Raw genomic sequence first — 27,092 nt, forward strand, 5'->3', positions numbered from 1 at the left:
GTCACTTTGCAGTTTATTACGATAAATCTCATTTTGTACATCCATACATAAATACCGACATATTTCAGCTCTTGTGAACAACATTGGACAGAAGCATCAATCAAATCCAAAATATAAACAAACAGATCAACAACACTGGCTACATTGAAAGATGTATAAATTACAGGATGCATGTAAACTATTCTTCATCTGTCATCTTAATCTTTCACTTTGTTTGGCAGAGAGCAGGGCTAGAGCCAATACCACAGAAAACAGGGGATTCTTACCACTGTAGTGTATGGGGCTTTACATACATAGGGCTACGTAGCACATTCATAGCAGTTCCTAACACTGTCATAATCACTACATAAGCATTTATACATGCAAATGTCAGCTAAGATTATCAACCGCAAGTTGCCATAAGATAATGCAGTGACATCTACCGACCTGCAGTTGAGCATAAACGTGAATGTTTATGTAGGGCATATGAAGGCATTATACATACTATAAATGTGTTATAGTTTTTTTGTTTGAAGCCCCGCCTACACTAAAGTATAACTGGATTGAATCATGAAAGTCCACTAATACCAAAAATATTGTATAAATGAACATATCCAAAAAGTTGCATATAACCATGTAGTTTGTCATAGCTGAATCAGAGTTAGTTAGGTAACATAGATAAATAAGATGTTTTATTTACTTTATACTTGTCATTAGAATGTCTTCTTTTTGGACTATACTGTCGGCAGTTGCATTTTCCTTTCTTCTCTAGGGAAAAGTCACTTGGGGCCCAGAGAGGGGAGAGGTCAGGCTTGTCTTTTACATGTCTGGTAATATGTAGAATATCAGAAAGGGAGAAGTCAGGTTTGAACRTTGTCTTCATATGTGAATCATCTGTGAAACCATGTGAAGGGCTCCACTATGTCTGTACTCCAGYCACTCCCTCCTTTTCCCATTGGGGGGAGGAGTATGGCAGTGTCTGGAACCATTGTATGTCCCCTCTGATGTTGCACTTATCTTTCATAGTATATGACCTAGAGGCTCACTCCCCTCCGTGAGCTTGTCCAGGAGGGGATGTATTTGAGATGGGAGTATCTAGAATTGACAATTGATATATGCCATTGGATGAGGTCATGTTTTGGTACTAGGAAGTACCAAGAACRRRAWGTAGAACCTCGTCTAAGAGACCAAACTGAACGATAATTTATAGCTAATGCTATCTGGCTATGGGATACTCCTCTTTCAAGTAAAAGGCCCTTTGTGAAGTTCCTAAGATCTGTGGTTTGTCATGTAAGTTGAGAGGGGTGTATCTTGGCTATAAAAGATACTAAGAATTGTTTTTGTAAGCACTCTCAGAGAATTCATTTATAGACACTGAATTGATCTGAGAGTCAAAGGGCTATGGTGAAGCTCATATAATTAAAGATGGAGKTTAAAATATAACTCTGACTTGTGTGTGGTTTGTAAACTCTCCTCATTTAGTAATACAGGAAATTACCACGACAAGTTGTGTCAATATGAGTTTGTAAATGAAGTAACATCGAAGCCTGTTTTACAATCACCCAAACACAGGAAAACTTTTACAAAATTTGGCAGCACAACAGTTTGGCAGTGTTCATTTATATTAATAATTCCATTTAGTTTGTATTAATATAAACCTAGAATTTGACTAAATCTAAAATAAAATGACTAAGGGATTTATATATATATATATATATTTTAGAAAAATATTTAATGCAGCATTGTACTTTTGAAAATAAAATGAATCAAATTGCACAACATTTGTATAATACTTAAAAAATAAAAAATGTATAGTTATTTTATATTATCAGTTAAAATACATAAGTATTCAGATGGTTTCAACATTGCCAATTTGCAAAAGCTTCAATCATATTCATCATATCTATATATATCTTATAAGGTCGAATAACATCCATAAAAATGACACAACCAATTGATTCTTGGTCAGTTATCTTCCCAATTTMTTTTGTTTTAGACTGTATGTTGTTGTTTAAAAAATAAAATATTTAAAGAATTTCCCCAAGGACTGAACTTTTTTTTTTTCCTCAAGAGAACCGGGTAAAAGACTGCCGTTCTCAAACRCTCCAATGCTTTGTTGACACCCTGTGAAGAATATGCCACATATCAACATCTTTGAGCTTTCAGTTTGAAAAACAATCAGTAGGGGGACTGCATTTTTTATGCATATTAAAGTATAGTCGCAAACCTAACTTGAARTTGTGCATATATCTTAAAATCACATTCCTCAAATTAGGATTTGGGCTTAAGTTACAGTAGCACAGTGAGTACTTCTMCTCTTACAGAAAACAAATACATGACAAAATAAATATGTCAAAGTATAAATATTAAATAGATATTTCAGAGTTGGAGTTTAGAGAGGTGGATATTTTAGAGGCCAAGTATATTTAAAAACAACATTACAATCATTGTCTTTGTATAATATATTGATCATGTCAGTCATAATAGAATTATGAAATGTATATTCTGAAGGTAGCATGCTCAAGCAGGTGGTAGAGTGAAGGGAGAATAGGGCTGTGTCCCAAAAGTCTTAATGTTATTTCCTCATCTCCTTCTCTTGTCTCCCTTTTTTCAATACCACTGATAGGTAAAGGTGATAAATAGAGCCTCAAAATATAATTTATATACTAAATATATACAATTATTAATATTAATATTTTTCTCGTTGTCTCTTGGGCCCGTTCACTCAAAAATCAAGTTTGTTTTGTCTGACGTTTTCATACTCCAAAAGTTATGAACAGATGAGTCTACGTCCCGTGTCAAATCTTGTGTAGATCCAGCTACATATATATGCCAAATCTGTGATGAATGGAAATACCTTTCCTTAATCTGGAATGAATGGAAATACATTTCCTTAATCTGGAATGAATGGAAATACATTTCCTCATTTTATTCAGTACGTATATTTTTTTCATTAATTTGGGATTGAGGCATACAGTTGGATCTAAAAAACACATGTCCTGGTACGTGGACTCATCTCGACACCAGACGACTTTTGATGCCTGAAAACATCTTACTAACTTTTGTTTTGAAGTGAAGTGTCCCTTTAAGACTATTGGGACCCATCCTGCGGTGGAAAGATGGCTGGAGGAGGGGGTGGAATGATGGTGGATAGAGGTGGATAGATGGCTGGAGGAGGGGTGGAATGATGGTGGATAGAGGTGGATAGATGGCTGGAGGAGTGTGGAAGGATGGTGGATAGAGGTGGATAGGTGGCTAGAGGAGGTGGTGGATAGAGGTGGATAGATGGCTGGAGGAGGGGGGTGGAATGATGGTGGATAGAGGTGGATAGATGGCTTGAGGAAGGGGGTGGAATGATGGTGGATAGAGGTGGATAGATGGCTGGAGGAAGGGGGTGGAATGATGGTGGATAGAGGTGGATAAATGGCTGGAGGAGGCGGATGGAATGGAATCCTAGTTGAATCTAAGTATGCCTCTTTTCTTTCATGCATACTGATCTTAGAAGACTGAATCAATATGGCGGAAGTCTATGGGCTAGCCAGGTTTCACTACATTAGGAGGAGTGGGAGGAGGAAGAGGAAGGGAAGCCACTTGCGGGAATTGAGATGCAACCGACCTACAACTGTGCAGAATGAAAGACAGATAGACAGAGAGACAGGCTGGAATGCTGCAAGGTAAGAAAARCAGAGTTTTGGAAAAACAACAACACGTTTGGCTGGAAGAGTTTCTCTCTGGCTTTCACTCTCCCCCTCTCTCGCATGCTCCTTCCATGCCCAGCCGCCGCCTCCTCACCCTATCTCTCTCACACCATACCCCGGGGTGGCCAATCTTGACCAAGGAGAACCGCAGGGCTGTGTAGGCTTGAGCCCAGCACTAACACACCTGATTCAACTACCGATAGTTAACTAAGCACAATCTTCAATGTAGACCATGATTAGTTCAATCGTCCCTGAATCCTACAGGGCTGGATATGTTGGGTCTGGAACAAAAGCCTGCACACACTGAGTTCCACCCCATGCCCYCCCYCCCTCACTGCTTGTCGTCAGAGAGCATGTTGAAGAGTGCCTGCAGCAGCCGGTCATCTCTGTGCTTGTAGGGCTTGGCGCTGTAGAAGCCGTCACTGTAGTCGCTGTAAAGGCTGTCATCCTGCCCGGCCTGCTGGTACTGGTTGATCCTGTCCAGGGCCTGGTACAGCTTCTGGGGAGCGATGCGAGGGCCTGCTCCCCCTGGAATGGAGTGTGGCCTGCCCTGGTGCTGCTCTCCCCTGCTAGAGGAGGCCTTTTCTGGGGACTGAGGCAGGGCGGTGGGGGTCTGCCGGTTGAAGGCYGTCTGGAGGAGACGCAGGAGGGCCAGGGAGGGGGACAGGGGTGGGGAGGAGGGTCTCATCTGCTTCATCTTGGGGGTGGCGGAAGGAGGAGGTTGAGTCTTCTGCGGTGAGTGGGCCTCAGCCTGGGTGGACAGTTCCTATAGGGTTGGATAGAGAGAAAGACAAACAAACATACAGACAGAAATAGTTTAGTGGATGAGGTAAGTAAGTTACACAGAATTGCATTTGAGTTCTGACGACAGTCGACAGACCGTATATGCACATGTATATTTAACCCTCTCATATGTAGACACTAGTATGGTTCGGGAGATAATAAATATGAAGTTAAAAAGAGGTGTAACGTCCCTTTAATTATCGCGCTCACCTCCATCATGTCGTCCATGTGCTCTACTCCTCTACGGTCATTCTGGACAGCGTTGTAAGGGACGTACACTCTGGGTTTCTTCATGTGCTCGGGCTTCTCTGACGTGCCGTGGAGAATCAACTTCCAGGTCAGGATCTGGCCTTCATTCTCCATCCGCCCGGACTGACAAAGGGAAATAGAAAAAGAGTGTAAAAAAACACCCTGTTTAGACAATATGTTGATACAACACAATGCCTATGCTATGTGGCATTTGGAGCAGTTCGACCACAGTAAATGGCCAGCTCCATTTTCTATAAAGTTCGAAATCGTCTAAACAAACTTTACTGGAAAGTAATGGATTGGAACTATCCCTTGACTGACCGTGTCAGTTATCTTGAGGGTCCAGGTGCCAGTGGGGTCTTCTCCCCAGGTGTGAACAGACATGAAGTCCCAGTTCCTGAAGCCGTTAGATGACATGTCCCTCTCTCTCTCTGCCAGCAGGACCGTGCTAGTGCCTGATACCAGAAAATAATAATGGTTCATATAGCCTTGTTTGGCTCCAGTTTTCAGTTTTATATTGTATGTATGTGTTTTTCGGTTTTACTATCCTGGGGACCAAAACTCTTCACAAGGATAGTTAAACAAGGAAGATTCTGACAAGTTGGGACATTTTGCCGGTTCCCACAAGGAAAAAGGCTATTTTAGGCTTAGGGGTTATAGCTAAGACACACCGGTAGGATTGTCAAACGTTTGCCTGCCGACTGAACTTAGCACCTCTGAACAGTGTCAGCAGTCAATCTCATTTGTGAAATCATCAGATACTCAGTTAAAATACTCCAAACCAGAAGGTGGCAATAGCGTTGTTTGTCAATGCATGTCTGTGTGTGTTGCTTATGGTCTAGATTCCAGTGTTAGTTAGCTGTGCTAATGTTGCTATTCTGTAGAAAGTCCTTGTTGACACTAGCCAGATGGCCACAGCTAGATAACTACCTAGCAATATGACGAATAAATAATTTAATTCTCCACACTCTCCATAATCCCATACTGCCAGTGCCAGCACATAGCCAACTGTTTAGCTAGCTAGCTAACGTTAGCATATTTGCTAAAGGACACTGATCTAATTCGGCAGCTAACACAGGCAGCTGTTTCATGTAAACCAGCGTGATTTAATTGTAATGTCAATACTTGCTACAGTGGTTAGCTAGCTTGGAGGAAGTTTTTAGTGTTGTGTGTATTGCATCTGTGTACTTACTATAACTAGCTACCATCCCATAGCCTACATTGCATATGAAGTGTGACTGGCTCATCTGTGGATGTACAGAGAAAATGCCTTCTTTAAAAAAAAAAAATTGTTGTCACCAATGTCGGTTGCCCCATGTGGGGGTTCGTGCTCTCTAATTGGCTCAAATCAAGTTGTTGGCCACTATTCTACAAGTAGAAATGGTAGGTTTGTCACTACCGGGTCAGCACGCAGCAGGTACCGCTTTTGTTCTAGCAAGAGAAGTAACGGCCTCCCACTGTGATGAGTACCTATCGGCAGTCTATTGGTAGTGAGATTCTCGGTGTGCTTCATGCTTTAAGGTTACATTTACGGTTTGGGTTAGAATTAGGCTTAGGAGTTAGGGTTAGGGGATAAGGTTACTTGTTATGGCTGCAGGGGGCGTATTGAAAAACTGGAAAATATGTGCAAATTTTCAAACGGCCTCTTAATCAATTTTTGCTCTTACAATATGCATATTGTTATTACTATTGGATAGAAAACAGTCTCTAGTTTCTAAAACCGTTWWAATTATTTCTCTAAGTGGAACAGAACTATTTTTACAGTCCATTTCCTATCCGGAAGTGAGATTTCCAAAATCGATGTCGCTCTTCGAGCCCTTGTCTATAAAAGGGCAGGTCACTTAGGACTGTAGAAACACGTCATACGCCTTCCTCTGGGTGTCATGCGGAAGTGAGAGAAGAAATCAGTTGATTATCTCGTCCTGTATTTGAACACAGCCTCTTTGAGTGAGTATTGCGCAGTTTATTTTTCTTTCTGGGCACGAAGTAGCACCTGGACTCGGCTCCTGGAAAACACTCTGTAAAGGTGAATATGATCTCTGGCTTYGATTTTATTTGATACATGTCACAATATCATCCTAAAGTATGTTATTTCAATATAGTTTAATTATATTATTGAAATGTTTTCTGGACTTTAGACGTGATGCGACGCAATAATTTTTTCAAGATGGAGAGGTTAGCGTCGCACTGCCAGTGTGCTTGCTAATTCAAGAGGGAAATTGTTCGTTCTGGATCGAAATAAAGACGTTTCTGAACAAAGGACCCCTTGGAGAACATTCTGATGGAAGATCCACAAAGATAAGGACCCAATTTGGGATGCTTTTTCATATATCTGTCGAACTGTGCTAACGCTACCGTTTGACTAGAATCAATGTTGCTGTGTGCTAGCTATTGTAGTAAGCTAATACAACGATATATTGTGTTTTCGCTGTAAAACACTTCAACAATCGGAAATATTGTCTGTATTCACAAGATATTTGTCTTTCATTAGCTATCCACCATATATGTGTCTGAAATGTTTTATGATGAGTAATTAGGTAGTTGACGTTGGTGTCTATTTTCTCTGGCTACTCCCGTGCGATTTCTGACTGTAGCTATGATGGTAGCAGTAATGTAAAACTGATTTATAGCTAAAATATGCAATTTTTTTGAACAAAACATAGATTTATTGTGTAACATGTTATAGGACTGTCATCTGAGGTAGTTTTTTCTAGGTTATTTAGGTTGGTTCTAGGTTAGTTAGGTTGGCTTGTGCATGCTACTTGCATCCTACTTGTGCTGTGAAAAATGTCTGTCCTCTTTTTTATTTGGTGGTGAGCTAACATAAATATATGTGGTGTTTTCTCTGTAAAACATTTAAAAAATCGGACATGTTGGCTGGATTGACAAGATGTTTATCTTTCAAATGCTGTATTGGACTTGTTAATGTGTGAAAGTTAAATATTAAAAAAAAATAGATTTTGAATTTCGCGCCCTGCATTTGAGCTGGATGTTGTCATAGGTGTACCGGTGTCGGGCTGCAGCCATAACAGGTTTTAAGGGTTATGGTTAGGAAAAATAGGATTTTGAAATGGAATCAATTGTTTGATCCCCACAAGGATAGTAAAACAAACGTGTGTGTGTATCTAACCTGATGGGGATGTGAGTGTGATGTGTAGGTCTCCTCTCCTGGTGTACTCGATGCTGGCCTCCACTTGCACATGCTCCAGTGAGAGGACAGCGTTGTCCTGGCCATTACAGGCCTTGGTSGGGATCTCAATGGTGATCTCTACWGCTGCTTTCAATGCCCTGGGAAAAAGACACAGCACAGGAAGTTAGTACTGTGGTTGTACTACCACCATAACATACCAAACCAAACAACATTGGTTCAACGTATACTGGCCATGATTCATACATTGTAACATCGAATACAGTCAGACAAAACATGTTCTCATTATAAATCAAAATATTGACATTTAACTACTATTTATTGGTYATATTGGTATGTATCCACAAGTTACATATTACTTGTGGATACATGTCAACATTCTGACATATTTCTAATGAGAGTTGTCTGTCTGAGTATATTACATGAATATTACATGTTATATTGACCAGGTATGACAACATATACATTTGGATGGCCAGTGGTTGGCTCAGAATCAGGGTTAATCCGTATATTCACCCAGGACGTGAATGGATGGAGCAATGACACACATGGAGGCTTAAATCCTCTGGATTATACAGAGGTGGCGTGATCATGATGGCCTAGGTCAGAGTTACCTAACTGCTGGACCCCCAAGGGATTTTATTTGGCCCTCAAAATTTTCTGAGCAAAATAAAATAATGCTTTTAAAAAATATCATTTTTTTATTTTTATTGTTGGACATAAAAGACTTAATGATGATCCCTGGCCTAGGTAAAAAGGAAACTGGGTGGCATGCCAATGAGTCGCTTAATCCCTGCTGCTTGGCAAAGGGACATGATCAAGAATCGGGTTGTAGAGACATGTTTTGTGTTTGTAGTCACAAATAACTTCATCCATAGCTAATATTGTCTTCATGACCTAATCTCTCCCATTGATGTTTGGTTAGCAGAGGCAAGTAAGGCTGTTAAAGGAAATCCGAACTGTGGACTACAGTCTCTTATAGCCTGTAAACTACTGTCAGGGTAAGGAACCATCACTGTAAACTCTAAAATAACAAACATATCCTTTGAACTGAAGGTCATTTGGAGGATGTAGCCTAGGGCTGGTGACTAAACTATCTAGCGCTCACACGTCCTAAGGCAGTTAATCCGAAATGAAGGTAAACAAAACATCTGCTCAGATAAAAAAAAATCCTTCAGAGGTTTAATCTGGAAATAAATGTTGGCTTTGCAACATTTGCCAGCTAGCTTTAGCTCTAGCTTTAAACTCCTAAAGCCTAAAAACCTAAAGTTATTAGTAAATAGAAGATTTCTCCAAAGATTGTTTGAGCCTTCCATTAAAGAAATCTAAGTCGGATCCTAGCTTTCCTATCAATACAGACCGTGGACATACATACACACACATGTGCGATTATGCACGTACGCATAACATAAACACACAAAAACACAAATCTCCGGCTTTCATTTGACTGTTGTTATAATTGTTCCATATGAGAAACAGGTCAAACTACAGATGTCATTAGAAGAGCCAAAATGTAAGGACATCTCAGGACATGGGATTCTGTCCCTCATGGAATTATCGGTGCACTCTATAAATTTGCTTGTCCACCGGAATTAGTCTGAATTGAACAATACATGAGGGCAGGTTAACAGCACTGGGTCAGTAGCCGAAAGGTCACTGGTTCGAGCCGTCTAGGTTAAGAAATCTGCCAATGTGCACTTGAGTAAGGCACTTAACCCTAATTGCTCCTGCTCTGGATAAAAGCGTCTGCTAAATGACTAAAATGTAAATGACAAATGCAAGTATGTTATGTCAGAAGGATTAGATGTTTCTGGTATACTAGAATGTTAGAGTGTCTTTGTACCTGGGCTGGAAGGAGTCGTCCCTGATTATGCACTGTTTCTTCTCAGGGACGTGTTTCCAGGTGGCCGGGTCGGCCAGGTCCACCAGGGCCTTGGCATTGAGCAGGCCGAAGCCAAAACGACTGTTGACCATCAGGCCTGCCCCGTTCCTCTTCCAGCCGGGGTTGTTGGCCAGTGGGTCGAACTCAGACGTCCACACCACCAAGTGCTGCAGATCCCTCCACGTCAGCTCAGGGCTGGGGTGAGGGGTTAGTGGGGATAGACAAATAAGAAGTCCGACATGTCCCTAAACACCTATTTCATTAGTGGAAATCGTTTAAGTCATGATTGTTGCCTTACTTCTGTTCCAGTGCCAGGGCAAATATCCCAGCAGCCAGTGGGGCGGAGGCGGACGTTCCTGTGTGTGTCTCTGTGCATTCATTATGCAAATCAGCACTGGTCTGCAGGAAGACAGAAGTAAACAAAGTTATCATAGTTATTATAACGTAAAGTAACAAAATGTGACACGAACACTAATCTCAATTATACAGTGGTGTGGGGGACCTGGGACCTAAGGTCACTCACTATTCTCTGGTCGGTGTAGTCTCCGCTGCTGTAGGCGGTAGCTAGGGTGGAGGAGCACTTCTCAGCGTACCAGGGGGACAGGCCCTGCTGGGAGGCACTGCTGATGGAGATGGTGTAGATGCTGTCTGTGTAGCCGTCGCAGTCGCAGTTGTCCCCCTGGCGGCCCCCGTTCCCTGACGCCCACACGAAGATAGAGCCCTTCCCTCCCCGGCCCTGAGGGGAAGGAGATGGGTGAGGAGTTAGTGTTAAGTTTGTTTTTAGTAGCCTTTTGCTTAGGTTCCTTGTCTAGCTTCCCTTTTTTTAAATCAAATTTCAATGTATTTAGATGATTTGTTTGGATTTTAGTTTGTTTTGACTTCTATGTGTTAAAGTGGAATAATTATGTTGGAATAATAATATGAGTTCCTTATTTATAAATGAGTCATTATGAAGTGTGGAGTGCTGTTGAAGGGTCAATTTTACAATCAATATGAACTTGGTGATACAACAGAATAACATGATGTAGATTCATGGGATGCTATTTTTTTAAAGGGAAAAAGAGAGGACTTTGGTGTGTTACCTTCTGGATGCCGTACTCAAAGGCTTTTGACGCAAGGCGACCGGGGCCCTCGACCGTCTTGCCATCATCGTTGGGTCCCCAGCTGGCACTGTAGATGTCCACGTGGTCCGAATTGAAGCCAATAGAACTGGCCTCGATGGCATCCGTCACAATACCGTCCAACATGCGGATCCCTGCAAGTCAACATGATGGAACACGTCAGGGAAATATTTGATTGACTGTAGTTGAAGTGTTTTGAGTCATACTTTGCACGTGGTTCGATCTTGTGCCCAAATATAAAACATGTATCAAATCAAATTTGATTTGAGACATGCGCCGAATACATCAGGTGTAGACCTTACAGTGAAATGCTTACTTACAAGCCCTTAAACAACAATGCAGTTTTAAAGAAAAATAAGTGTTAAGTACAAAATAGATGAGTAAAAAATAACAATAGCGAGGCAATATACAGGGGGTACCGATACAGAGTCAATGTGCGGGGGCACAGGTTAGTCAAGGTAATTGAGGTAATATGTACATGAAGGTAGAGTTAAAGGGACTATGCATAGATAATAAACAGAAAGTAGCAGCAGCGTAAAAGAGAGGGGGACAGACGGACAATGCAAATAGTCTGAGTAGCCATTTGATTAGATGTTCAGGAGTCTTATGGCTTGGGGGTCGAAGCTGTTCAGAAGCCTTGCCGTGCGGTAGCAGAGAGAACAGCCTATGACTAGGGTGGCTGGAGTATTTGACAATTTCTAGGGCCTTCCTCCGACACTGCCTGGTATACAGGTCCAGGATGGCAGGAAGCTTGGCCCCAGTGATGTACTGTACCGTACGCACTACCCTCTGTAGTGCCTTGCGGTCGGAGGCAGAGCAGTTGCCATACCAGGCAGTGATGCAACCAGTCAGGATGCTCTCGATGGTGCAGCTGTAGAACCTTTTGAGGATCTGAGGACCCATGCCAAATCTTTTCAGTCTCCTGAGGGGGAATAGGCTTTGTTGTGCCCTCTTCGCGACTGTCCTGGTGTGTTTGGACCATGATAGTTTGTTGGTGATGTGGATACCAAGAAACTTGAAGCTCTCAACCTGCTCCACTACAGCCCCGTCGATGAGAATGGGGGTGTGCTCGGTCCTCATTTTCCTGTAGTCCACAATAATCTCCTTTGTCTTGATCACATTGAGGGAGAGGTTGTTATCCTGGCACCACACAGCCAGGTCTCTGACCTCCTCCCTATAGGTTTGTCATCGTTGTCGGTAATCAGGCCTACCACTGTTGTGTCATCGGCAAACTTAATGATGGTGTTAGAGTCATGCCTGGCCATGCAGTCATGAGTGAACAGGGAGTACAGGAGGGGACTGACCACGCACCGCTGAGGGGCCCCCGTGTTGAGAATCAGCATGGCGGATGTGTTGTTACCTACCCTTACCACCTGGGGGCGGACCGTCAGGAAGTCCAGGATCCAGTTGCAGAGGGAGGTGTTTAGTCCCAGGGTCCTTAGCTTAGTGATGAGCTTTGAGGGCACTATGGTGTTGAACGCTGAGCTGTAGTCAATGAATAGCATTCTCACATAGGAATTCCTTTTGTCCAGGTGAGAAAGGGCAGTGTGGAGTGCAATAGAGATTGCATCATCTGTGTATCTGTTGGGGCGGTATGCAAATTGGAGTGGGTCTAGGGTTTCTGGGATAATGGTGTTGATGTGAACCATGACCAGCCTTTCAAAGTACTTCATGGTTACAGACTTGAGTGCTACGGGTTGGTAGTCATTTAGGCAGGTTACCTTAGTGTTCTTGGGCACAGGGACTATGGTGGTCTGCTTGAAACATGTTGGTATTACAGACTCAGTCAGGAACAGGTTGGAAATGTCAGTGAAGACACTTGCCAGTTGTTCAGCGAATGCTTGGAGTACACATCCTGGTAATATGTCTGGCCCTGCGGCCTTGTGAATGTTGACCTGTTTATAAGTCTTACTCACATCGGATACGGAGAGCGTGATCACACAGTCGTTCAGAACAGCTGATGCTCTCATGCATGCTTCAGTGTTGCTTGCCTCAAAGCGAGCATAGAAGTAATTTAGCTCATCTGGTACAGTGCCTTGCAAAAGTATTCATCCCCTTTGGAGTGTTTCCTATTTTGTTGCATTACAACCTGTAATTTAAGTTGATTTTTATTTGGATTTCATGTAATGGACATACACAAAATAGTCCAAATTGGTGAAGTGAAATAAAAAAAATCACTTGTTTCAAAAAATGAAGTGAAAAGTGGTGCGTGCATATGTATTCACCCCCTTTGCTATGAAGCCCCTTAATAAGATCTGGTGCAACCAATTACCTTCAGAAGTCACATAATTAGATAAATAAAGTCCACCTGTGTGCAATCTAAGTGTCACATGATCTGTCACATGATCTCAGTAGATATACACCTGTTCTGAAAGGCCCCAGAGTCTGCAACACCACTAAGCAAGGGGCACCACCAAGCAAGCGGCACCATGAAGACCAAGGAGCTCTCCAAACAGGTCAGGGACAAAGTTGTGGAGAGGTACAGATCAGGTTTGGGTTATAAAAAGATATCCAAAACTTTGAACATCCCACGAAGCACCATTAAATCCCTTAATAAAAAATGTAAAGAATATGGCACCACAACAAACCTGCGAAGAGAGGGCCGCCTACCAAAACTCACGGACCAGGCAAGGAGGGCATTAAGAAGCAACAAAGAGACCAAAGATAAACCTGAAGGAGCTGCAAAGCTCCACAGCGGAGACTGGAGTATCTGTCCATAGGACCACTTTAAGCCGTGCACTCCACAGACCTGGGCTTTACAGAAGAGTGGCCAGAAAAATGCCATTGCTTAAAGAGAAAAAATAAGCAAACACGTTTGGTGTTCGCCAAAAGGCATGTGGGAGACTCCCCAAACATATGGAAGAAGGTACTCTGGTCAGATGAGACTAAAATTGAACTTTTTGGCCATCAAGGAAACGCTATGGCTGGCGCAAACCCAACACCTCTCATCACCCTGAGAACAGCATCGAAGCATGGTGGTGGCAGTATCATGCTGTGGGGATGTTTTTCATTGGCAGGGACTGGGAAACTGTTCAGAATTTAAGGAATGATGGATGGCGCTAAATACAGGGATTCTTGAGGGAAACCTGTTTCAGTCTTCCAGAGATTTGAGACTGGGACGGAGGTTCACCTTACAGCAGGACAATGACCCTAAGAATACTGCTAAAGCAACACTCGAGTGGTTTAAGGGGAAACATTTAAATGCCTTGGAATGGCCTAGTCAAAGCCCAGACCTCAATCCAATTGAGAATCTGTGGTATGACTTAAAATTGCTGTACATCAGCGGAACCCATCCAACTTGAAGGAGCTGGAGCAGTTTTGCCTTGAAGAACGGGCAAATATCCCAGTGACTAGATGTGCCAACCTTATAGAGACATACCCAAAGAGACTTGCGGCTGTAATTGCTGCAAAAGGTGTCTCTACAAAGTATTGACTTTTGGGGGGGTGAATAGTTATGCATGTTCATGTTTTAGTTTATTTTGTCTTATTTCTTGTTTATTTCACACACAAAAAATATTTTGCATCTTCAAAGTGGTAGGCATGTTGTGTAAATCAAATGATACAAACCCCCCAAAAATCTATTTTAATTCCAGGTTGTAAGGCAACAAAATAGGAAAAATGCCAAGGGGGTGAATACTTTCGCAAGCCACTGTAAGCTCTTGTCACTGTGCAGCTTGCGGCTGTGCTTCCCTTTGTAGTCTATAATAGTTTGCAAGCCCTGTCACATCTGACGAGCGTCGGAGCCGGTGTGGTACGATTCATTCTTAGTCCTGTATTGACGCTTTGCCTGTTTGATGGTTCGTCGGAAAGCATAGCGGGATTTCTTATAAGCTTCCAGGTTAGAGTCCCGCTCATTGAAAGCGGTAGCTGTACCCTTTAGCTCAGTGCTGATGTTGCCTGTAATCCATGGCTTTTTGTTGGGGTATGTACGTACAGTCACTCTGGGGACGACGTCATCAATGCACTTATTGATGAAGCCAGTGACTAATGTGGTGTACTCCTCAATGCCATCGGAAGAATCCCGGAACATATTCCAGTCTGTGCTAGCAAAACAGTCCTGTAGCTTAGCATCTGCGTCAAATGSAGGGCGAGGGAGAGCTTTGTACGTGTCTCTGTGTGTGGAGTAAAGGTGGTCTAGAGTTTTTTTTCCCCTCTGGTTGCACATTTAACATGCTGATAGAAATGAGGTAAAACTGATTTAAGTTTCCCTGCAGTAAAGTCCCCGGCCACTAGGAGCTCTGCTTCTGGATAAGCGTTTTCTTGTTGGCTTATGGCTATATACAGCTCATTGAGTGTGGTCTTTGTGCCAGCATCGGTTTGTGGTGGAAAATAGACAGCTACGAAGAATATAGATAAACTCTCTTGGTAAATAGTGTGGTCTACAGCTTATCATATACTCTACCGCAGGTGAGCAAAACATCGAGACTTCCTTACTATTAGATTTCGTGCACCAGCTGTTGTTTACAAATATACACAGACCGCCGTCCCTTGTCTTACCGGAGGCAGCGTATAACCTGCTAGCTGTATGTTATTCATGTCGTTGTTCAGCCACGACTCGGTGAAACATAAGATATTACAGTTTTTAATATCCCGTTGGTAGGATATGCGTGATCGTAGTTCATCTATTTTGTTATCCAATGATTGTACGTAGGCTAGTAGTACTGATGGTAGAGGCAGATTACCCACTCGCCGTCGGATCCTAACAAGGCACCCCACCTACGTCCCCGATATCTCCATCTCTTTCTCATGCGAATCACCTTGTCTGAAGTAAATCCTTTGTGTCCGACTCATTAAAGAAAAAATCTTATTCCAGTACGAGGTGAGTAATCGCTGTCCTGATATCTAGAAGCTGTCACGCCCTGATCTGTTTCACTTGTCCTTGTGCTTGTCTCCACCCCCCTCCAGGTGTTGCCCATCTTCCCTATTATCCGCTGTGAATTTATACCTGTGTTCTCTGTCTGTTTGTTACCAGTTCGCTTTGTTCGTTCAAGCTAACCAGAGTTTTTCCTGTCAGCTCCTATCGTTTCTCTTTTCTAGTCCTCCTGGTTTTTGACCTTTGCCTGTCCTGACCCTGTACCCGCCCGCCTGACCTCTCTGCCTGACCCTAAGCCTGCCTGCCATCCTGTACCTTTGCTCCACCTCTGGATTACTGAACTCTGCCTGACCCTGACCCTGAGTCCACCTGCCGTCCTGTACCTTTGCCTTACTCTCGATTTTCGACCCCTGCCTGCCTTGACCTGTCTTTGTCTGCCCCTGTTGCCACAATAAACATTAACATACTTCGACAGTCTGCATCTGGGTCTTACCTTGATTCCTGATAGAAGCTCTTTTCGGTCATTAGAGATGGAGGTAGAAACATTATGTACAAAACATTATGTACAAAACATTATGTACAAAATAACGCAGAAAAAAACCACACAATAGCACAATTGGTTAACTGGTGTAGGCCTACTTAAAGATCTGATAGATTTTTTTTTTAGCTACCTCCTCTGTGGAACAGGTGCCCAATTGTTGCTCAGTCATTTGGTAAAGTGGTGTTGCGTAATCATCCACTCAAAAAAGTAGGCTGCCACCAGGACAACTTCCCTTCCAGCTGCTGTGTGGGTCACCCAGATACACACACACACACACACACCAGGTGTGCTTGCGTTACATCTATTACCTCCAACTTTGGAGTTGTACGCCACCCCGACTCCACATTTATTGTTGTCTGCCTGCATGGCGATCTCACCGGCACACCTGGTCCCATGCCTGAGTACATACAGAAACAGAACACACAATTACAACTAAACATAACTTTTTCTTTACAATCTGTCCCTAACGGAATGAAGTTATATTTTCATATACACGTAGCAGTGGATTCAAAATACACCAGTCTGATCCAAACTTTTGTGAACTGGTTTATGGTAAATCTCAGTATTGCTTACAGTAAGCTTTAAAATCTCATCAAAACATTGCCGATCCACCATAAAACCTCTGGAAGAGTGCCAGCATCACTCGATTCACTTCGGTTTTGGTTACCGAAGATCCTTCATCTCATTATGTACTTACCATCGAAAATATTGATACTGAGGGGAAATCTTGTCAATTGAAAATGAAAGGCCCTTTGGTTTCATGTCATTTGGCATGCTTATAAGAGACAATAAACAGCCTGCTGCTGGAGTCTAAATTATACAGAGAGCTCCCAGAGTAGATTGACAACAAAAGAGTGGGTGGGTAGTGGAGTGGGTTGAGTGTGTGTGTTTTTGTGTGTAATCCTCACAGCTGTTATAGAGTGAGTCCCCATTTAAAGGAGAGAGAGAGAGAGAGAGAGAGGAAGGAGCATTGAAACATTGAGGGTTTTAGTAAGTGGTTTTCTGTGTGATTTTAACGTTTCCCAACAGATGAAGCCATTTTCTCTCTCTCCCTCGGCTTCAAATCAAATTCCGACGATGTGATGTTGTCAGAGGTAAAATGGGCTCTTTTCAGTTGTTATGGTTAGGATCTATCATATAAATAGATTTACTATAATTATACTCTCTCTAATATTGTAATTCTACATCTATGGGATCTACCACCCAAGCAAACACTACCAGGCACAATGGCAGATAGTGGAAAGGTTTAGTCGATAGCCTGACTTTCATTCTGGTGAACTACTTTTACTGACCCACACACTAACCTATAACCTACAGTACAACATATAGAGTACCAGTCAAAAGTTTGGACACACCTACTCATTCAAGGGATTTTCTTTATTTTTTATATTTTCTACATCGTGGAATAATAGTGAAGACATCAAAACTATGAAATAACACATTTGGAATCATGTAGTAACCAAAAAAGTGTTAAACAAATCCAAATTTATTTTATATTTGAGATTCTTCAAAGTAGCCACCCATTGCCTTGATGACAGCTTTGCACACTCTTTGCATTCTCTCAACCAGCTTCATGAGGTAGTCACCTGGAATGCATTTCAGTTACGAGGTATATGGCTCGCAGGCTAGATCTCATGGACATGTAGTAGAATAATTCAATATACAGCATTTTCCGGTAAATGTTAAATTGATCAGTCTATAGATTCCCAGGGAAATGTATTGCTTTTTTTAAAATTCACATTTACCGTAATATATAAAGCAAATCAGCGAGGAACCCTATCGATATGACTGTTATAACATTATTTTACATCAACAGCTCCAGTTGGATCATCTGTGTGTGTCTGATACACAAAGGAGATGATTGTGGACTTCAGGAAACAGCAGAGGGCGCACCCCCCTATCCACATCGAAGGGTCAGCAGTGGAGAAGGTGGAAAGTTTTAAGTTCCTGGGCGTACACATCACAGACAAACTGAAATGGTCCAACCACACAGACAGTTTGGTGAAGAAGACGCAACAGCGCCTATTCAGCCTCAGGAGGCTGAATAAATTTGGCTTGTCACCCAAAACCCTGACAAACTTTTACAGATACACAATCGAGAGCATCCTGTCGGGCTGTATCACAGCCTGGTACGGCAGCTGCACCGCCCTCAACCACAGGGTGGTGCGGTCTGCATAACGCATCACCGGTGGCAAACTACCTGCCCTCCATGACACCTACAGCACCCGATGTCACAGGAAGGCCAAAACCATCCGAGCCACTGTCGGTTCACACCGCTATCATCCAGAAGGCGAGGTCAGTACAGGTGCATCAAAGCTGGAACCGAGAGATTGAGAAACAGCTTCTATCTCAAGGCCTTCAGACTGCTAAACAGCAATCACTAACTCAGAGAGGCTGCTGCCCACATTGAGACCCAATCACTGGACACTTTAATGAATGGATAACTAGTTACTTTAAACAATGCCACTCTAAATAATGCCACTTTAATAATGTCTACATGTCTTACATTACTCATATCACATGTACATGTATATACTGTATTTTATACCATCTACTGCACCTTGCCTATGCCGCTCGGCCATCGCTCATCCATATATTTATATGTACGTATTCTCGTTCATCCCTTTAGATTTGTGTGTATTAGGTAGTTGTTGGGGAATTGTTAGATTACTTGTTAGATTTGTGTGTGTTAGGGTGTTACTGTAAGCCTGCCCCCTTCTGATATGGTTATTTAATCAACAGAGAGGATGCTGTAACTAGGAAGTGAATTACATGGGTTTTATGGCGGCCTTCAGACTGCATGGGACCCGATCCATGATGAATAACATTCTCTATTACTACTGGAGTCATGATCATTTTGATTGGATACTATGCTAAATATGCATGTAAATCATGAATATACAAATTATGGTTTGAAAACAGATGAATGTGTGCGAAAGTCCTACACACCTCTCCCATATGTCACAAATAGCCATGATATCAGGTATGTCCCTGAAATAAATAACCAACTTACTTGTTCTCATTGGTGGAGTCGTACCTGGGGAAGGGGTCAGAGTCGTTGTCATTGAAATCGTAGCTGGCTGCTGCGTCCTGGATAAGGACGAGACAGGGAAATCACAACAGGATTCAGAACCCAATCTGGCAACCCACTTAACAGGTTACTAGACCAAGGGCCAACCTATTGTCACTGAGAGGGACTGTAAATAACATCTATGGATGGTTGAACACCAGACAAGAGGAACATGGAGGAAATTAGGGCTGAAACAAAGCCATTTGGTTTGAGAGAGGGGAATGTATAACATTTGTCAATATGTCTTTGTCTTTAAGGTTTATTGCTAAAAGGTTGAAGTAACTGAACAAGACAATATAATCTGCAGTTAAAATGAGCGTGTGGACAATGCATCTAATAATTCAAAAGTTTTACACTTGAATCAGAATCATTAAAACCAGTCTGCTCTAATGTACAAGAAAACAAATAAGCGCAAGAAAATTACTTTTAGTGTCAATTAAGGCAAGAATGAATCTGTGAAAATTATGCAAATGAAAGCAGAGGGCATCGATGAGTGAAGATGGATGGGCGTCTCACTTGAGTCCATTGATTAATCACAGCCATGCTAATTATAGCCAGAGTCTATTCTATCAGCCTTGTTGTCATACTTCCTCTCCCTCCCCCTCTCTCTATCTCTCTGTCTTTCTTTCTCTCACAATCTGCCTCTCTGTATGGAGATTCTAGTGCTAGTCTGTCAATGCCTGGTGTCAGACAGAGAAATTACTGTTTGCCACCAAAACGCAGAAATCTCAAGATTCACAGATTTCCTCTCATTTCAAGATTTGAGAAATGTGCCAACATGACTGTCTAATGAGCTTTGGTTCATAAAAAAAAAACACCTGACCCCCCAAAAATAGTGTTCAAAGTCATCGTCTCACTTGCAATTGGGTTTGGCGGCCTAAATGTTGATTATTTGAAACTTTAACAGAAACTTTTTCAAAATGTGCAAACACAATAGTCACTAGCTAAGACTTCTTCACTATAACCTTTAACCAACTTGAGGAAAAACCTTGATAAATGCTAAAGACAACTTTGCAGTTATACTAGCCAAGTATTATATCTGTCAACGCAGCAACTACATAATAATCTAGAACCACAATAACTCCAGTTCTGTCCTCAATGCACACTATACAACCGTCATCACCACCTATCATATAGCAATTTATTACTGCTTATTAGTGCTTCATGAATGGCTGTGTAAGTGTCACCGACATTGCTATGGGAACGCTCTCCCTTACTGATGTCTGTTGCCGTGGAAACGTGGTCTTACATAGTTGGGGTAGATGTCAGTGTGGTTCCACTCCAGACCGTCGTCCAGCACGGTGATGACCACTCCTTTTCCTGTGAACCCTTTCTTCCACACAGGAATCACGTGGAGGTCCAGCTTGGGCAGGGAGGACGACGTCCGAGTGTCTTGCTGGAATGGCCGACACAGAGGGGGAAGAGGAGAAGGAGAGAGAGAAGGAGAGGGAGAGTAGTTTAAGTTGTTTGTAGTTAAATCATGTGCACAGTACATTAAGCAATAAAGGCATACTGCGGGATTTTGGCAACAAGGCCCTTTATCTACTTCCCCAGAGTCAGATAAACTCATGGATACCATTTTATGTCTCTGAGTGTAGTTTGACAAAATCCTGAAGTATCCCTTTAAGACAAGATCTAATGACATTGGCACTGGATTTACATATAGGAAGTAGCTCCCATACAACGCAAATAATGGAAAAAGAACAGCACAGCTGTGGTGCCTTAAGAGTGAGGTACTTCAACTAAATTGCGTCTGTGAATATCAAGTATCATAGGCCAGTATCCAAAACAATGGAGAAAGGTCAACTGAAGATGGCCACCTCGCTTTGCTAGCTCCATCTTCGCTAATGGAGGCTGTCATGTCCAAAGTTGACCTTCAGGAATTCATGATCAGCTTGTTGCTTTCTTTGTCCTGGCTGAGTCCACTCTCTTGACCACTTACAGTAGGAAACCCTTGGCGTAGAGAGCATGCAGGTTAATACTTCAATCCAACAAAATTACTCAACTAAGTGGATCACTGAAGACCGCACTAAGGTTGAGAATCTTGCAACGCGTAATAAAACAATAATACTTCATGATTGTGTCATTGTGCGAGACCAAGCCTCTATCACCTCTACCAAGCCTCTGTCTAATCAGTGATACCTTTAATGTATTTCATGTAAATGTATGTGTATATGTTTGGGGTACCCAACTAGTGTTAATTGGCTAATCAGTAGGGAGTGAGAGTGCAGCGGTCCTCCCTGAGGGGAGATGGGATGATTCAGAGCAGGAGAAGGGACTAAAAAAAGACTAGGAAAGTCTTGGAGCTGCTGTGTTCCCTCCCGCATTATGCACAGACACTGCAGAACGCCACCCAGTGCAATGAGTCATCGCTGTGATCTCTCTATCTCTCTCTTGCTCTCTGTCCTTTCTCCTCTTCTCCTATCTCACTTCTTCCTATATCTTTTGCACCCCCCCTTTCTATTTTTCTCTCTCTTGATCCCTCTTTCTTTCCCATTTCTCTTCTCTTTTGGGCCGTCTCACTTATCTTCCCTCTCTCTCTCTGTTTTTCTCCGACTACTAGAGGAAGTGAAGAGATGGGGGGTGGTAGTGGGAGACTGGAGACTGACTCCGTTTGAATGATCATCAAAACCCTCCGATTCATCCTTACAACACAGATACCACACCATTCATTTCTACAACAGGGACAGTTGACAAAACAATAAAATGTACAACATTTTCCCCCTATAGATATCCTACCAAATGACCAAAACGTATAAATGTGTCAGACTATCAAATATTCTGTAAGAAATCAGGCTGTGCGGTCCTGTTGACGGCTTCTGTAGCTCCTTTGTCTTGGTATCGTATTGGATGACTCATCTATTGACTGACACGTAAGCTGTGGGCTCCAAACAGCCCTGCTCGCACGCACAAGCAAACATTTAGAATGGACACTTACAGTAAACAAACACATCGGCATCCACACACGCTTACAGTACGTGTACAAACTGAAACCTGCACACACACACACACACACACACACACACACACACACACACACACACACACACACACACACACACACACACACACCTCTTGACAGAGGGAGTAATCTAAATGTATTATGAGTCACTCCTTTGATTGCATTATCAGGCAGTCACCCACTCCTATAATCTCTATCTCTCTCCATCTCCCTCTCTAAACATCACTTTCTCCATACAATCCTTCTCTCCATCCCTCCTTCTCTCCATTATGTCTTTCTCCCTCACTGCCTTCTTCGCCTCACTCCAACCCCCCTTCAATTCTTCAATCCATCAGTACCTCCATCCCACTGTCCACGTCATGTTCTTCATTCCTCCCTCTGCCCTTTTGCCTCTCTACGCACTCCTTATTTCCTCTCCTTTCACTATCACTTTTTTCCCTTCAACTTCCATCTCATTCTTGATATCCCTCATTAGCTTTATCTCTCTTCCTCTATCCTTCGTTTTATGTCCTCCCACACACACCCTTATTTATATTTTCCCTTGGGGATTACTACTATTTCATTATTTATTTATCTTTCTTTCATATTTGATATCCCTGACTGAAAGTCCCTAGGGCTGGCCTAGACCAATCAGAGGGCTGTAACAAATGAGTGGACAGGTGTAGGTGTTTGTCAGCTATGCCCTCTCAATGGCAGACATAAACGAGCACGTCATGACCAATTCAATTAGGGTCATCAGCCCAGATGAGTAAAAAGGATCCATCTGGATATATTTTCTTATGTCCTACAGTGAGTGACTCAGTTCATTAAGTTCAGGGAACATAGAAAGAATGGACAAAATACACACACTGACGCACGTAAACATACTCAAACACACACACACGCACGTGCACACACACACACTGACGTACGTAAACATACTCAAACACACACACATGCACGTAAACATACTAAAACACACACACACTGACGTACGTAAACATACTCAAACACACACAAGCACGTAAACATACTCAAACACACACGCCCATGCGCACACACACACACACACACACTGACGCACGCAAACATACTCAAACACACTGACGCACGTAAACATACTCAAACACACACACTGACGCACGTAAACATACTCAAACACACACACACGTGCACACACACACACACGTGCGCACACACATGTCCTATCATTATGAGATAACAGATGTTGACTTAGCCAGCACTGCTGCCATGGAAAACAAATAACAAAATTAGAAATAATGACTCGCTGCATTTAATAAATGACCAAATACCGTTACAAAAGTTCTCTCCACTCTCACAATAATTGCAAGGGGGCCATAATAGCGTATCAATGTTAGCAAAATCCTATTGGCACGCAATTATAACACAACCTGTAAAAGTAATGACATAGAATAAAATAGTAAAAATGGAGAATAGGTTGGTTCAGCCTAATCCTAAACACAGGATGAAGTGGATGTGTCTGTAATGTATCTGGTAGGGAATACATAGCTGTGACACTATCCTCCACTGGCTTGGCCTCAGTGGGCTGAAATAGCCATTGTGTACGGCTAAATTGGGTCTTAATGTGTGACAGCCTTTTCCGTTCCACTGGATTATGGTTGGAGAGAGTGAGTTCCCTTACAATCTCCTGCCAGGCCAGCATGTTCAATTAAACAAATGGGTCTTTTTACTGGGATTTTGAATGATTACTAATTCCTTTGACTATTGCAGAGTTAAAACCTTTCTTTCACATTTCTCAAGTCTCGCACATACATATTCATGCGTGATCGCTGAAGATATTTGTCTCATCCTCACACACGTGCATGGCAATATAGACACATGCTGTTCCTCACACATGTAGGCTTTCCTTTCATTTGGACAGATCCTAATTGTGATAGGCAACAACATCAATAAATCTAAGTCTTACGCAAGACCTCTAATGAACTGGTGCTATACACACTTCTCTAAAAGGCTTGTGAGGAAGCTGTCCGTCCCTGCCAGTACTGAATCTCAGGGGCTCTGGGATTGTGTTAGCCTGGTCCCAGATCTGTTTGTGCTGTCTTTCCAATAYTCAATGACTATGACCATTAGGAATTGCCACGACAGCACAAGCAGATCTGGGACCAGGCTAGGATTGTGTTTGTGAATCAGGTCAAACAGAAGGCAGCAGCAGACACCAGCCGGATCTGAACTGACATCACTGATAGTCGGGTCAGAAAACATATTTTAGATTGCTGTTTATTCAGCGTTTCAGTTCTGGCCCTGGCTATTAGCCACCATGACAAGAAATTACCAAATAACTACACAGACAGACAAACAACCAAATAACCACACAGACAACCAAATAACCACACAGACAACCAAATAACCACACAGACAACCAAATAACCACACAGACAACCATTATAACCACAAGACAACCAAAATAAACCACACAGAACAACCAAATAACCACACAGACAACCAAATAACCACACAGACAACCAAATAACCACACAGACAACCAAATAACCACACAGACAACCAAATAACCTAGACTGTTCAAAGTGTAATTTTACTCACTGGGTATGACTTATAGGAAACATATGGGAACATGTGGTTCTTTGGGACTTACCAGGTACCACTGCTGGTTCCACATGGGGTCATTGAACAGCTCGTCCACCGGACAGTCCCGGCATGACCCCAGTGACGCCCGCTTACTGCGCCGCTTCTCATATTGTTGCTCCGCCCATGATACCTTGACGCCCAAAGAGACAGAGAGATATTAGAATTCTGCCATATTTAGGTTTATGCTGTATATTCGCTTACTTAGCTAATTCACACACGCAGGTGTTTTATTCTGAAAACTGGAGGTATTTACCCGTGAGAGGAGTCTACCAGAAGAGACACAGACACACAGTGTGTCCAATATGGCACTATAAAGGAAATAGGGTGCCATTTCAGACACGGCCATAGACAATGTTACAGATAGAGGACTGTTTACCCGATCATCTTCGGACAGGCGTTTGGTGATGTGATCGGCACTTCGTTTCGTCCTGCTAGGATGAGTCTGGTGTTTAAACAAGTAATGGTTTTCTAGCGCCCCAATCTGCAGACAGGAGGAGAGTGGTGGGTTATTGAATATTTCATAGCGGTGATGTAATACCATTATCCTCTTCCTGTCAATCCCATAACATAGGACTGCCTGCAATTATTAATGCAATAATTATTAATTATATATTAATCAAGTGCCTTGGGTCATATTACACCCGGAAGTACATCTCCCTTTAAAATTCTTGAACAGCTTGTTGAATCAGTACCTTCGATCATTCTCAAACATGGGCAGCTGATGATATTAAATTATTATATTATATAATGACAGGAAGGCAAATACCACCACAACAGCAATAGGCCTGCTAGTTTCCTTATTAGTTATATTTATAGCCGGCCTTGTTTAGCAATTTCCTGGGAAAGAGAAACACAGCTAAACCCACTGAATCTAAAGGTGCTTATCAGAATAGCATGCACATTGTGCAAATAATGAGTCAATCACAGATACTGCTTAAAAGAAAAATAACACTAATCTAGGATACGAGTTACTCTGAGCCACAGTTTAGGCCTATTATTATTATGTAGCTGAAATGGTATCATACCCATCCCCCTGGCTGAATGGAAACACAGGTTAACCATTGACCTGTGTAGTCAGAGCGCTAGTTTCCTCTGAGTAGACTAGAGAGAGATCCCCTGGGGGTGTATAGGCCTAATGTGTTTGTTTTGGACAAGGTAGAAAGTAAATTACAACATTGGCGATCAACATATTTACAGAAGGGGGCTATCATCAGTATACAGCACACAATGAGTCATTGTTACAGTCTATTACATGAAATATGGATTGGATCCCCATCTTTCGCCAAAATACATTGATAGACTAATTGTTTGTACTTGTTTGATGATATACATGTACTTATTATAAAGTAACAGTGATACGCAAATACACTGATTGTAAAACAACTAAAAAGCCAATAATGGACATTTAATAGGTTACACGAGGACCGAGTTTGTGAAACCCTGGGTTACACTATTGAATTTCCCTTCTCACTCTGACCAGATTTATGAAGATGATTGACAGAGTGCACCAATCACAATAGTTGCGGTTTTTAAATCTCAGTTAATGCATAAGTTCAGTAAGGATGCTGTCTGTGTAGACTTCAACATCAGGAACAAGGCTGCCATGGCACCCTCCATCTCAGCTTTCAGCTGTATACAACCGAATGAATACTACTAATAAAAAAGTGGAATACTGATACCAAGACAAGATACTGAGCCAAATTGAACACAGAAATATGCATATTAATTGTATAGTGCAAAGAGATACACTGTTCCAAGACCACAATTGTGTGGAGCGAACTTGTTACTGCGTTGCTGTGGCTCTAACCTACCTGGCGGACTACTCGGTAGTCCAGTTCTTTGGCAATGGACCTGGCGGCGTCCGGTCCTCCGGGAATCTCCACCGCCCATTCGTTGAGGTACTGTCTGTCCCCGAATGAAGCATTCACGGAACGAGCGATGGAGCAGAGAACCGCAAGAGCACAGCACATCACCGTTGTTGGGCGACATCTCATTTCCATCTCAGAGAAAATACGATTAGATTAAAAATATATTTGATTGATGCTCTTGGAAGGCATACAAGACAACAAATTAAAAACAAAAACGCAAGTAATATTAAATAAATTGGTTCGCCTTGCATGTATTTTTTCCTTCAAAGTGCAGGGTGGGAAAGAGTACCTGTCACGGCGTTATTGCCTTATTGAACCATCAAGGAAAGCAATCGGAGAGTAAACCTTGGAAGGGGGCGAGAATATTTACA

General features: G+C 42.4%; 1 protein-coding gene across 1 annotated transcript; it reads right to left on the reverse strand.

The window, feature by feature from the left end:
* On the reverse strand, positions 1-27,092 carry pcsk1 (proprotein convertase subtilisin/kexin type 1). The gene is made up of 14 exons (XM_023997151.2): positions 26,665-27,092; positions 25,230-25,334; positions 24,861-24,983; positions 20,534-20,680; positions 19,228-19,304; positions 16,523-16,611; positions 10,822-10,994; positions 10,263-10,475; positions 10,038-10,138; positions 9,701-9,934; positions 7,840-7,997; positions 5,031-5,164; positions 4,671-4,832; positions 1-4,443 (listed from the first exon to the last, which is right to left on the reverse strand). Exons 1-14 carry the CDS (start codon positions 26,851-26,853, stop codon positions 4,009-4,011), a joined length of 2,340 nt encoding a protein of 779 aa, XP_023852919.1. The 5' UTR covers positions 26,854-27,092; the 3' UTR covers positions 1-4,008.

This window comes from Salvelinus sp. IW2-2015, linkage group LG11, assembly GCF_002910315.2.
Source record: "Salvelinus sp. IW2-2015 linkage group LG11, ASM291031v2, whole genome shotgun sequence".
NCBI classification, from domain to species: Eukaryota; Metazoa; Chordata; class Actinopteri; order Salmoniformes; family Salmonidae; genus Salvelinus; species Salvelinus sp. IW2-2015.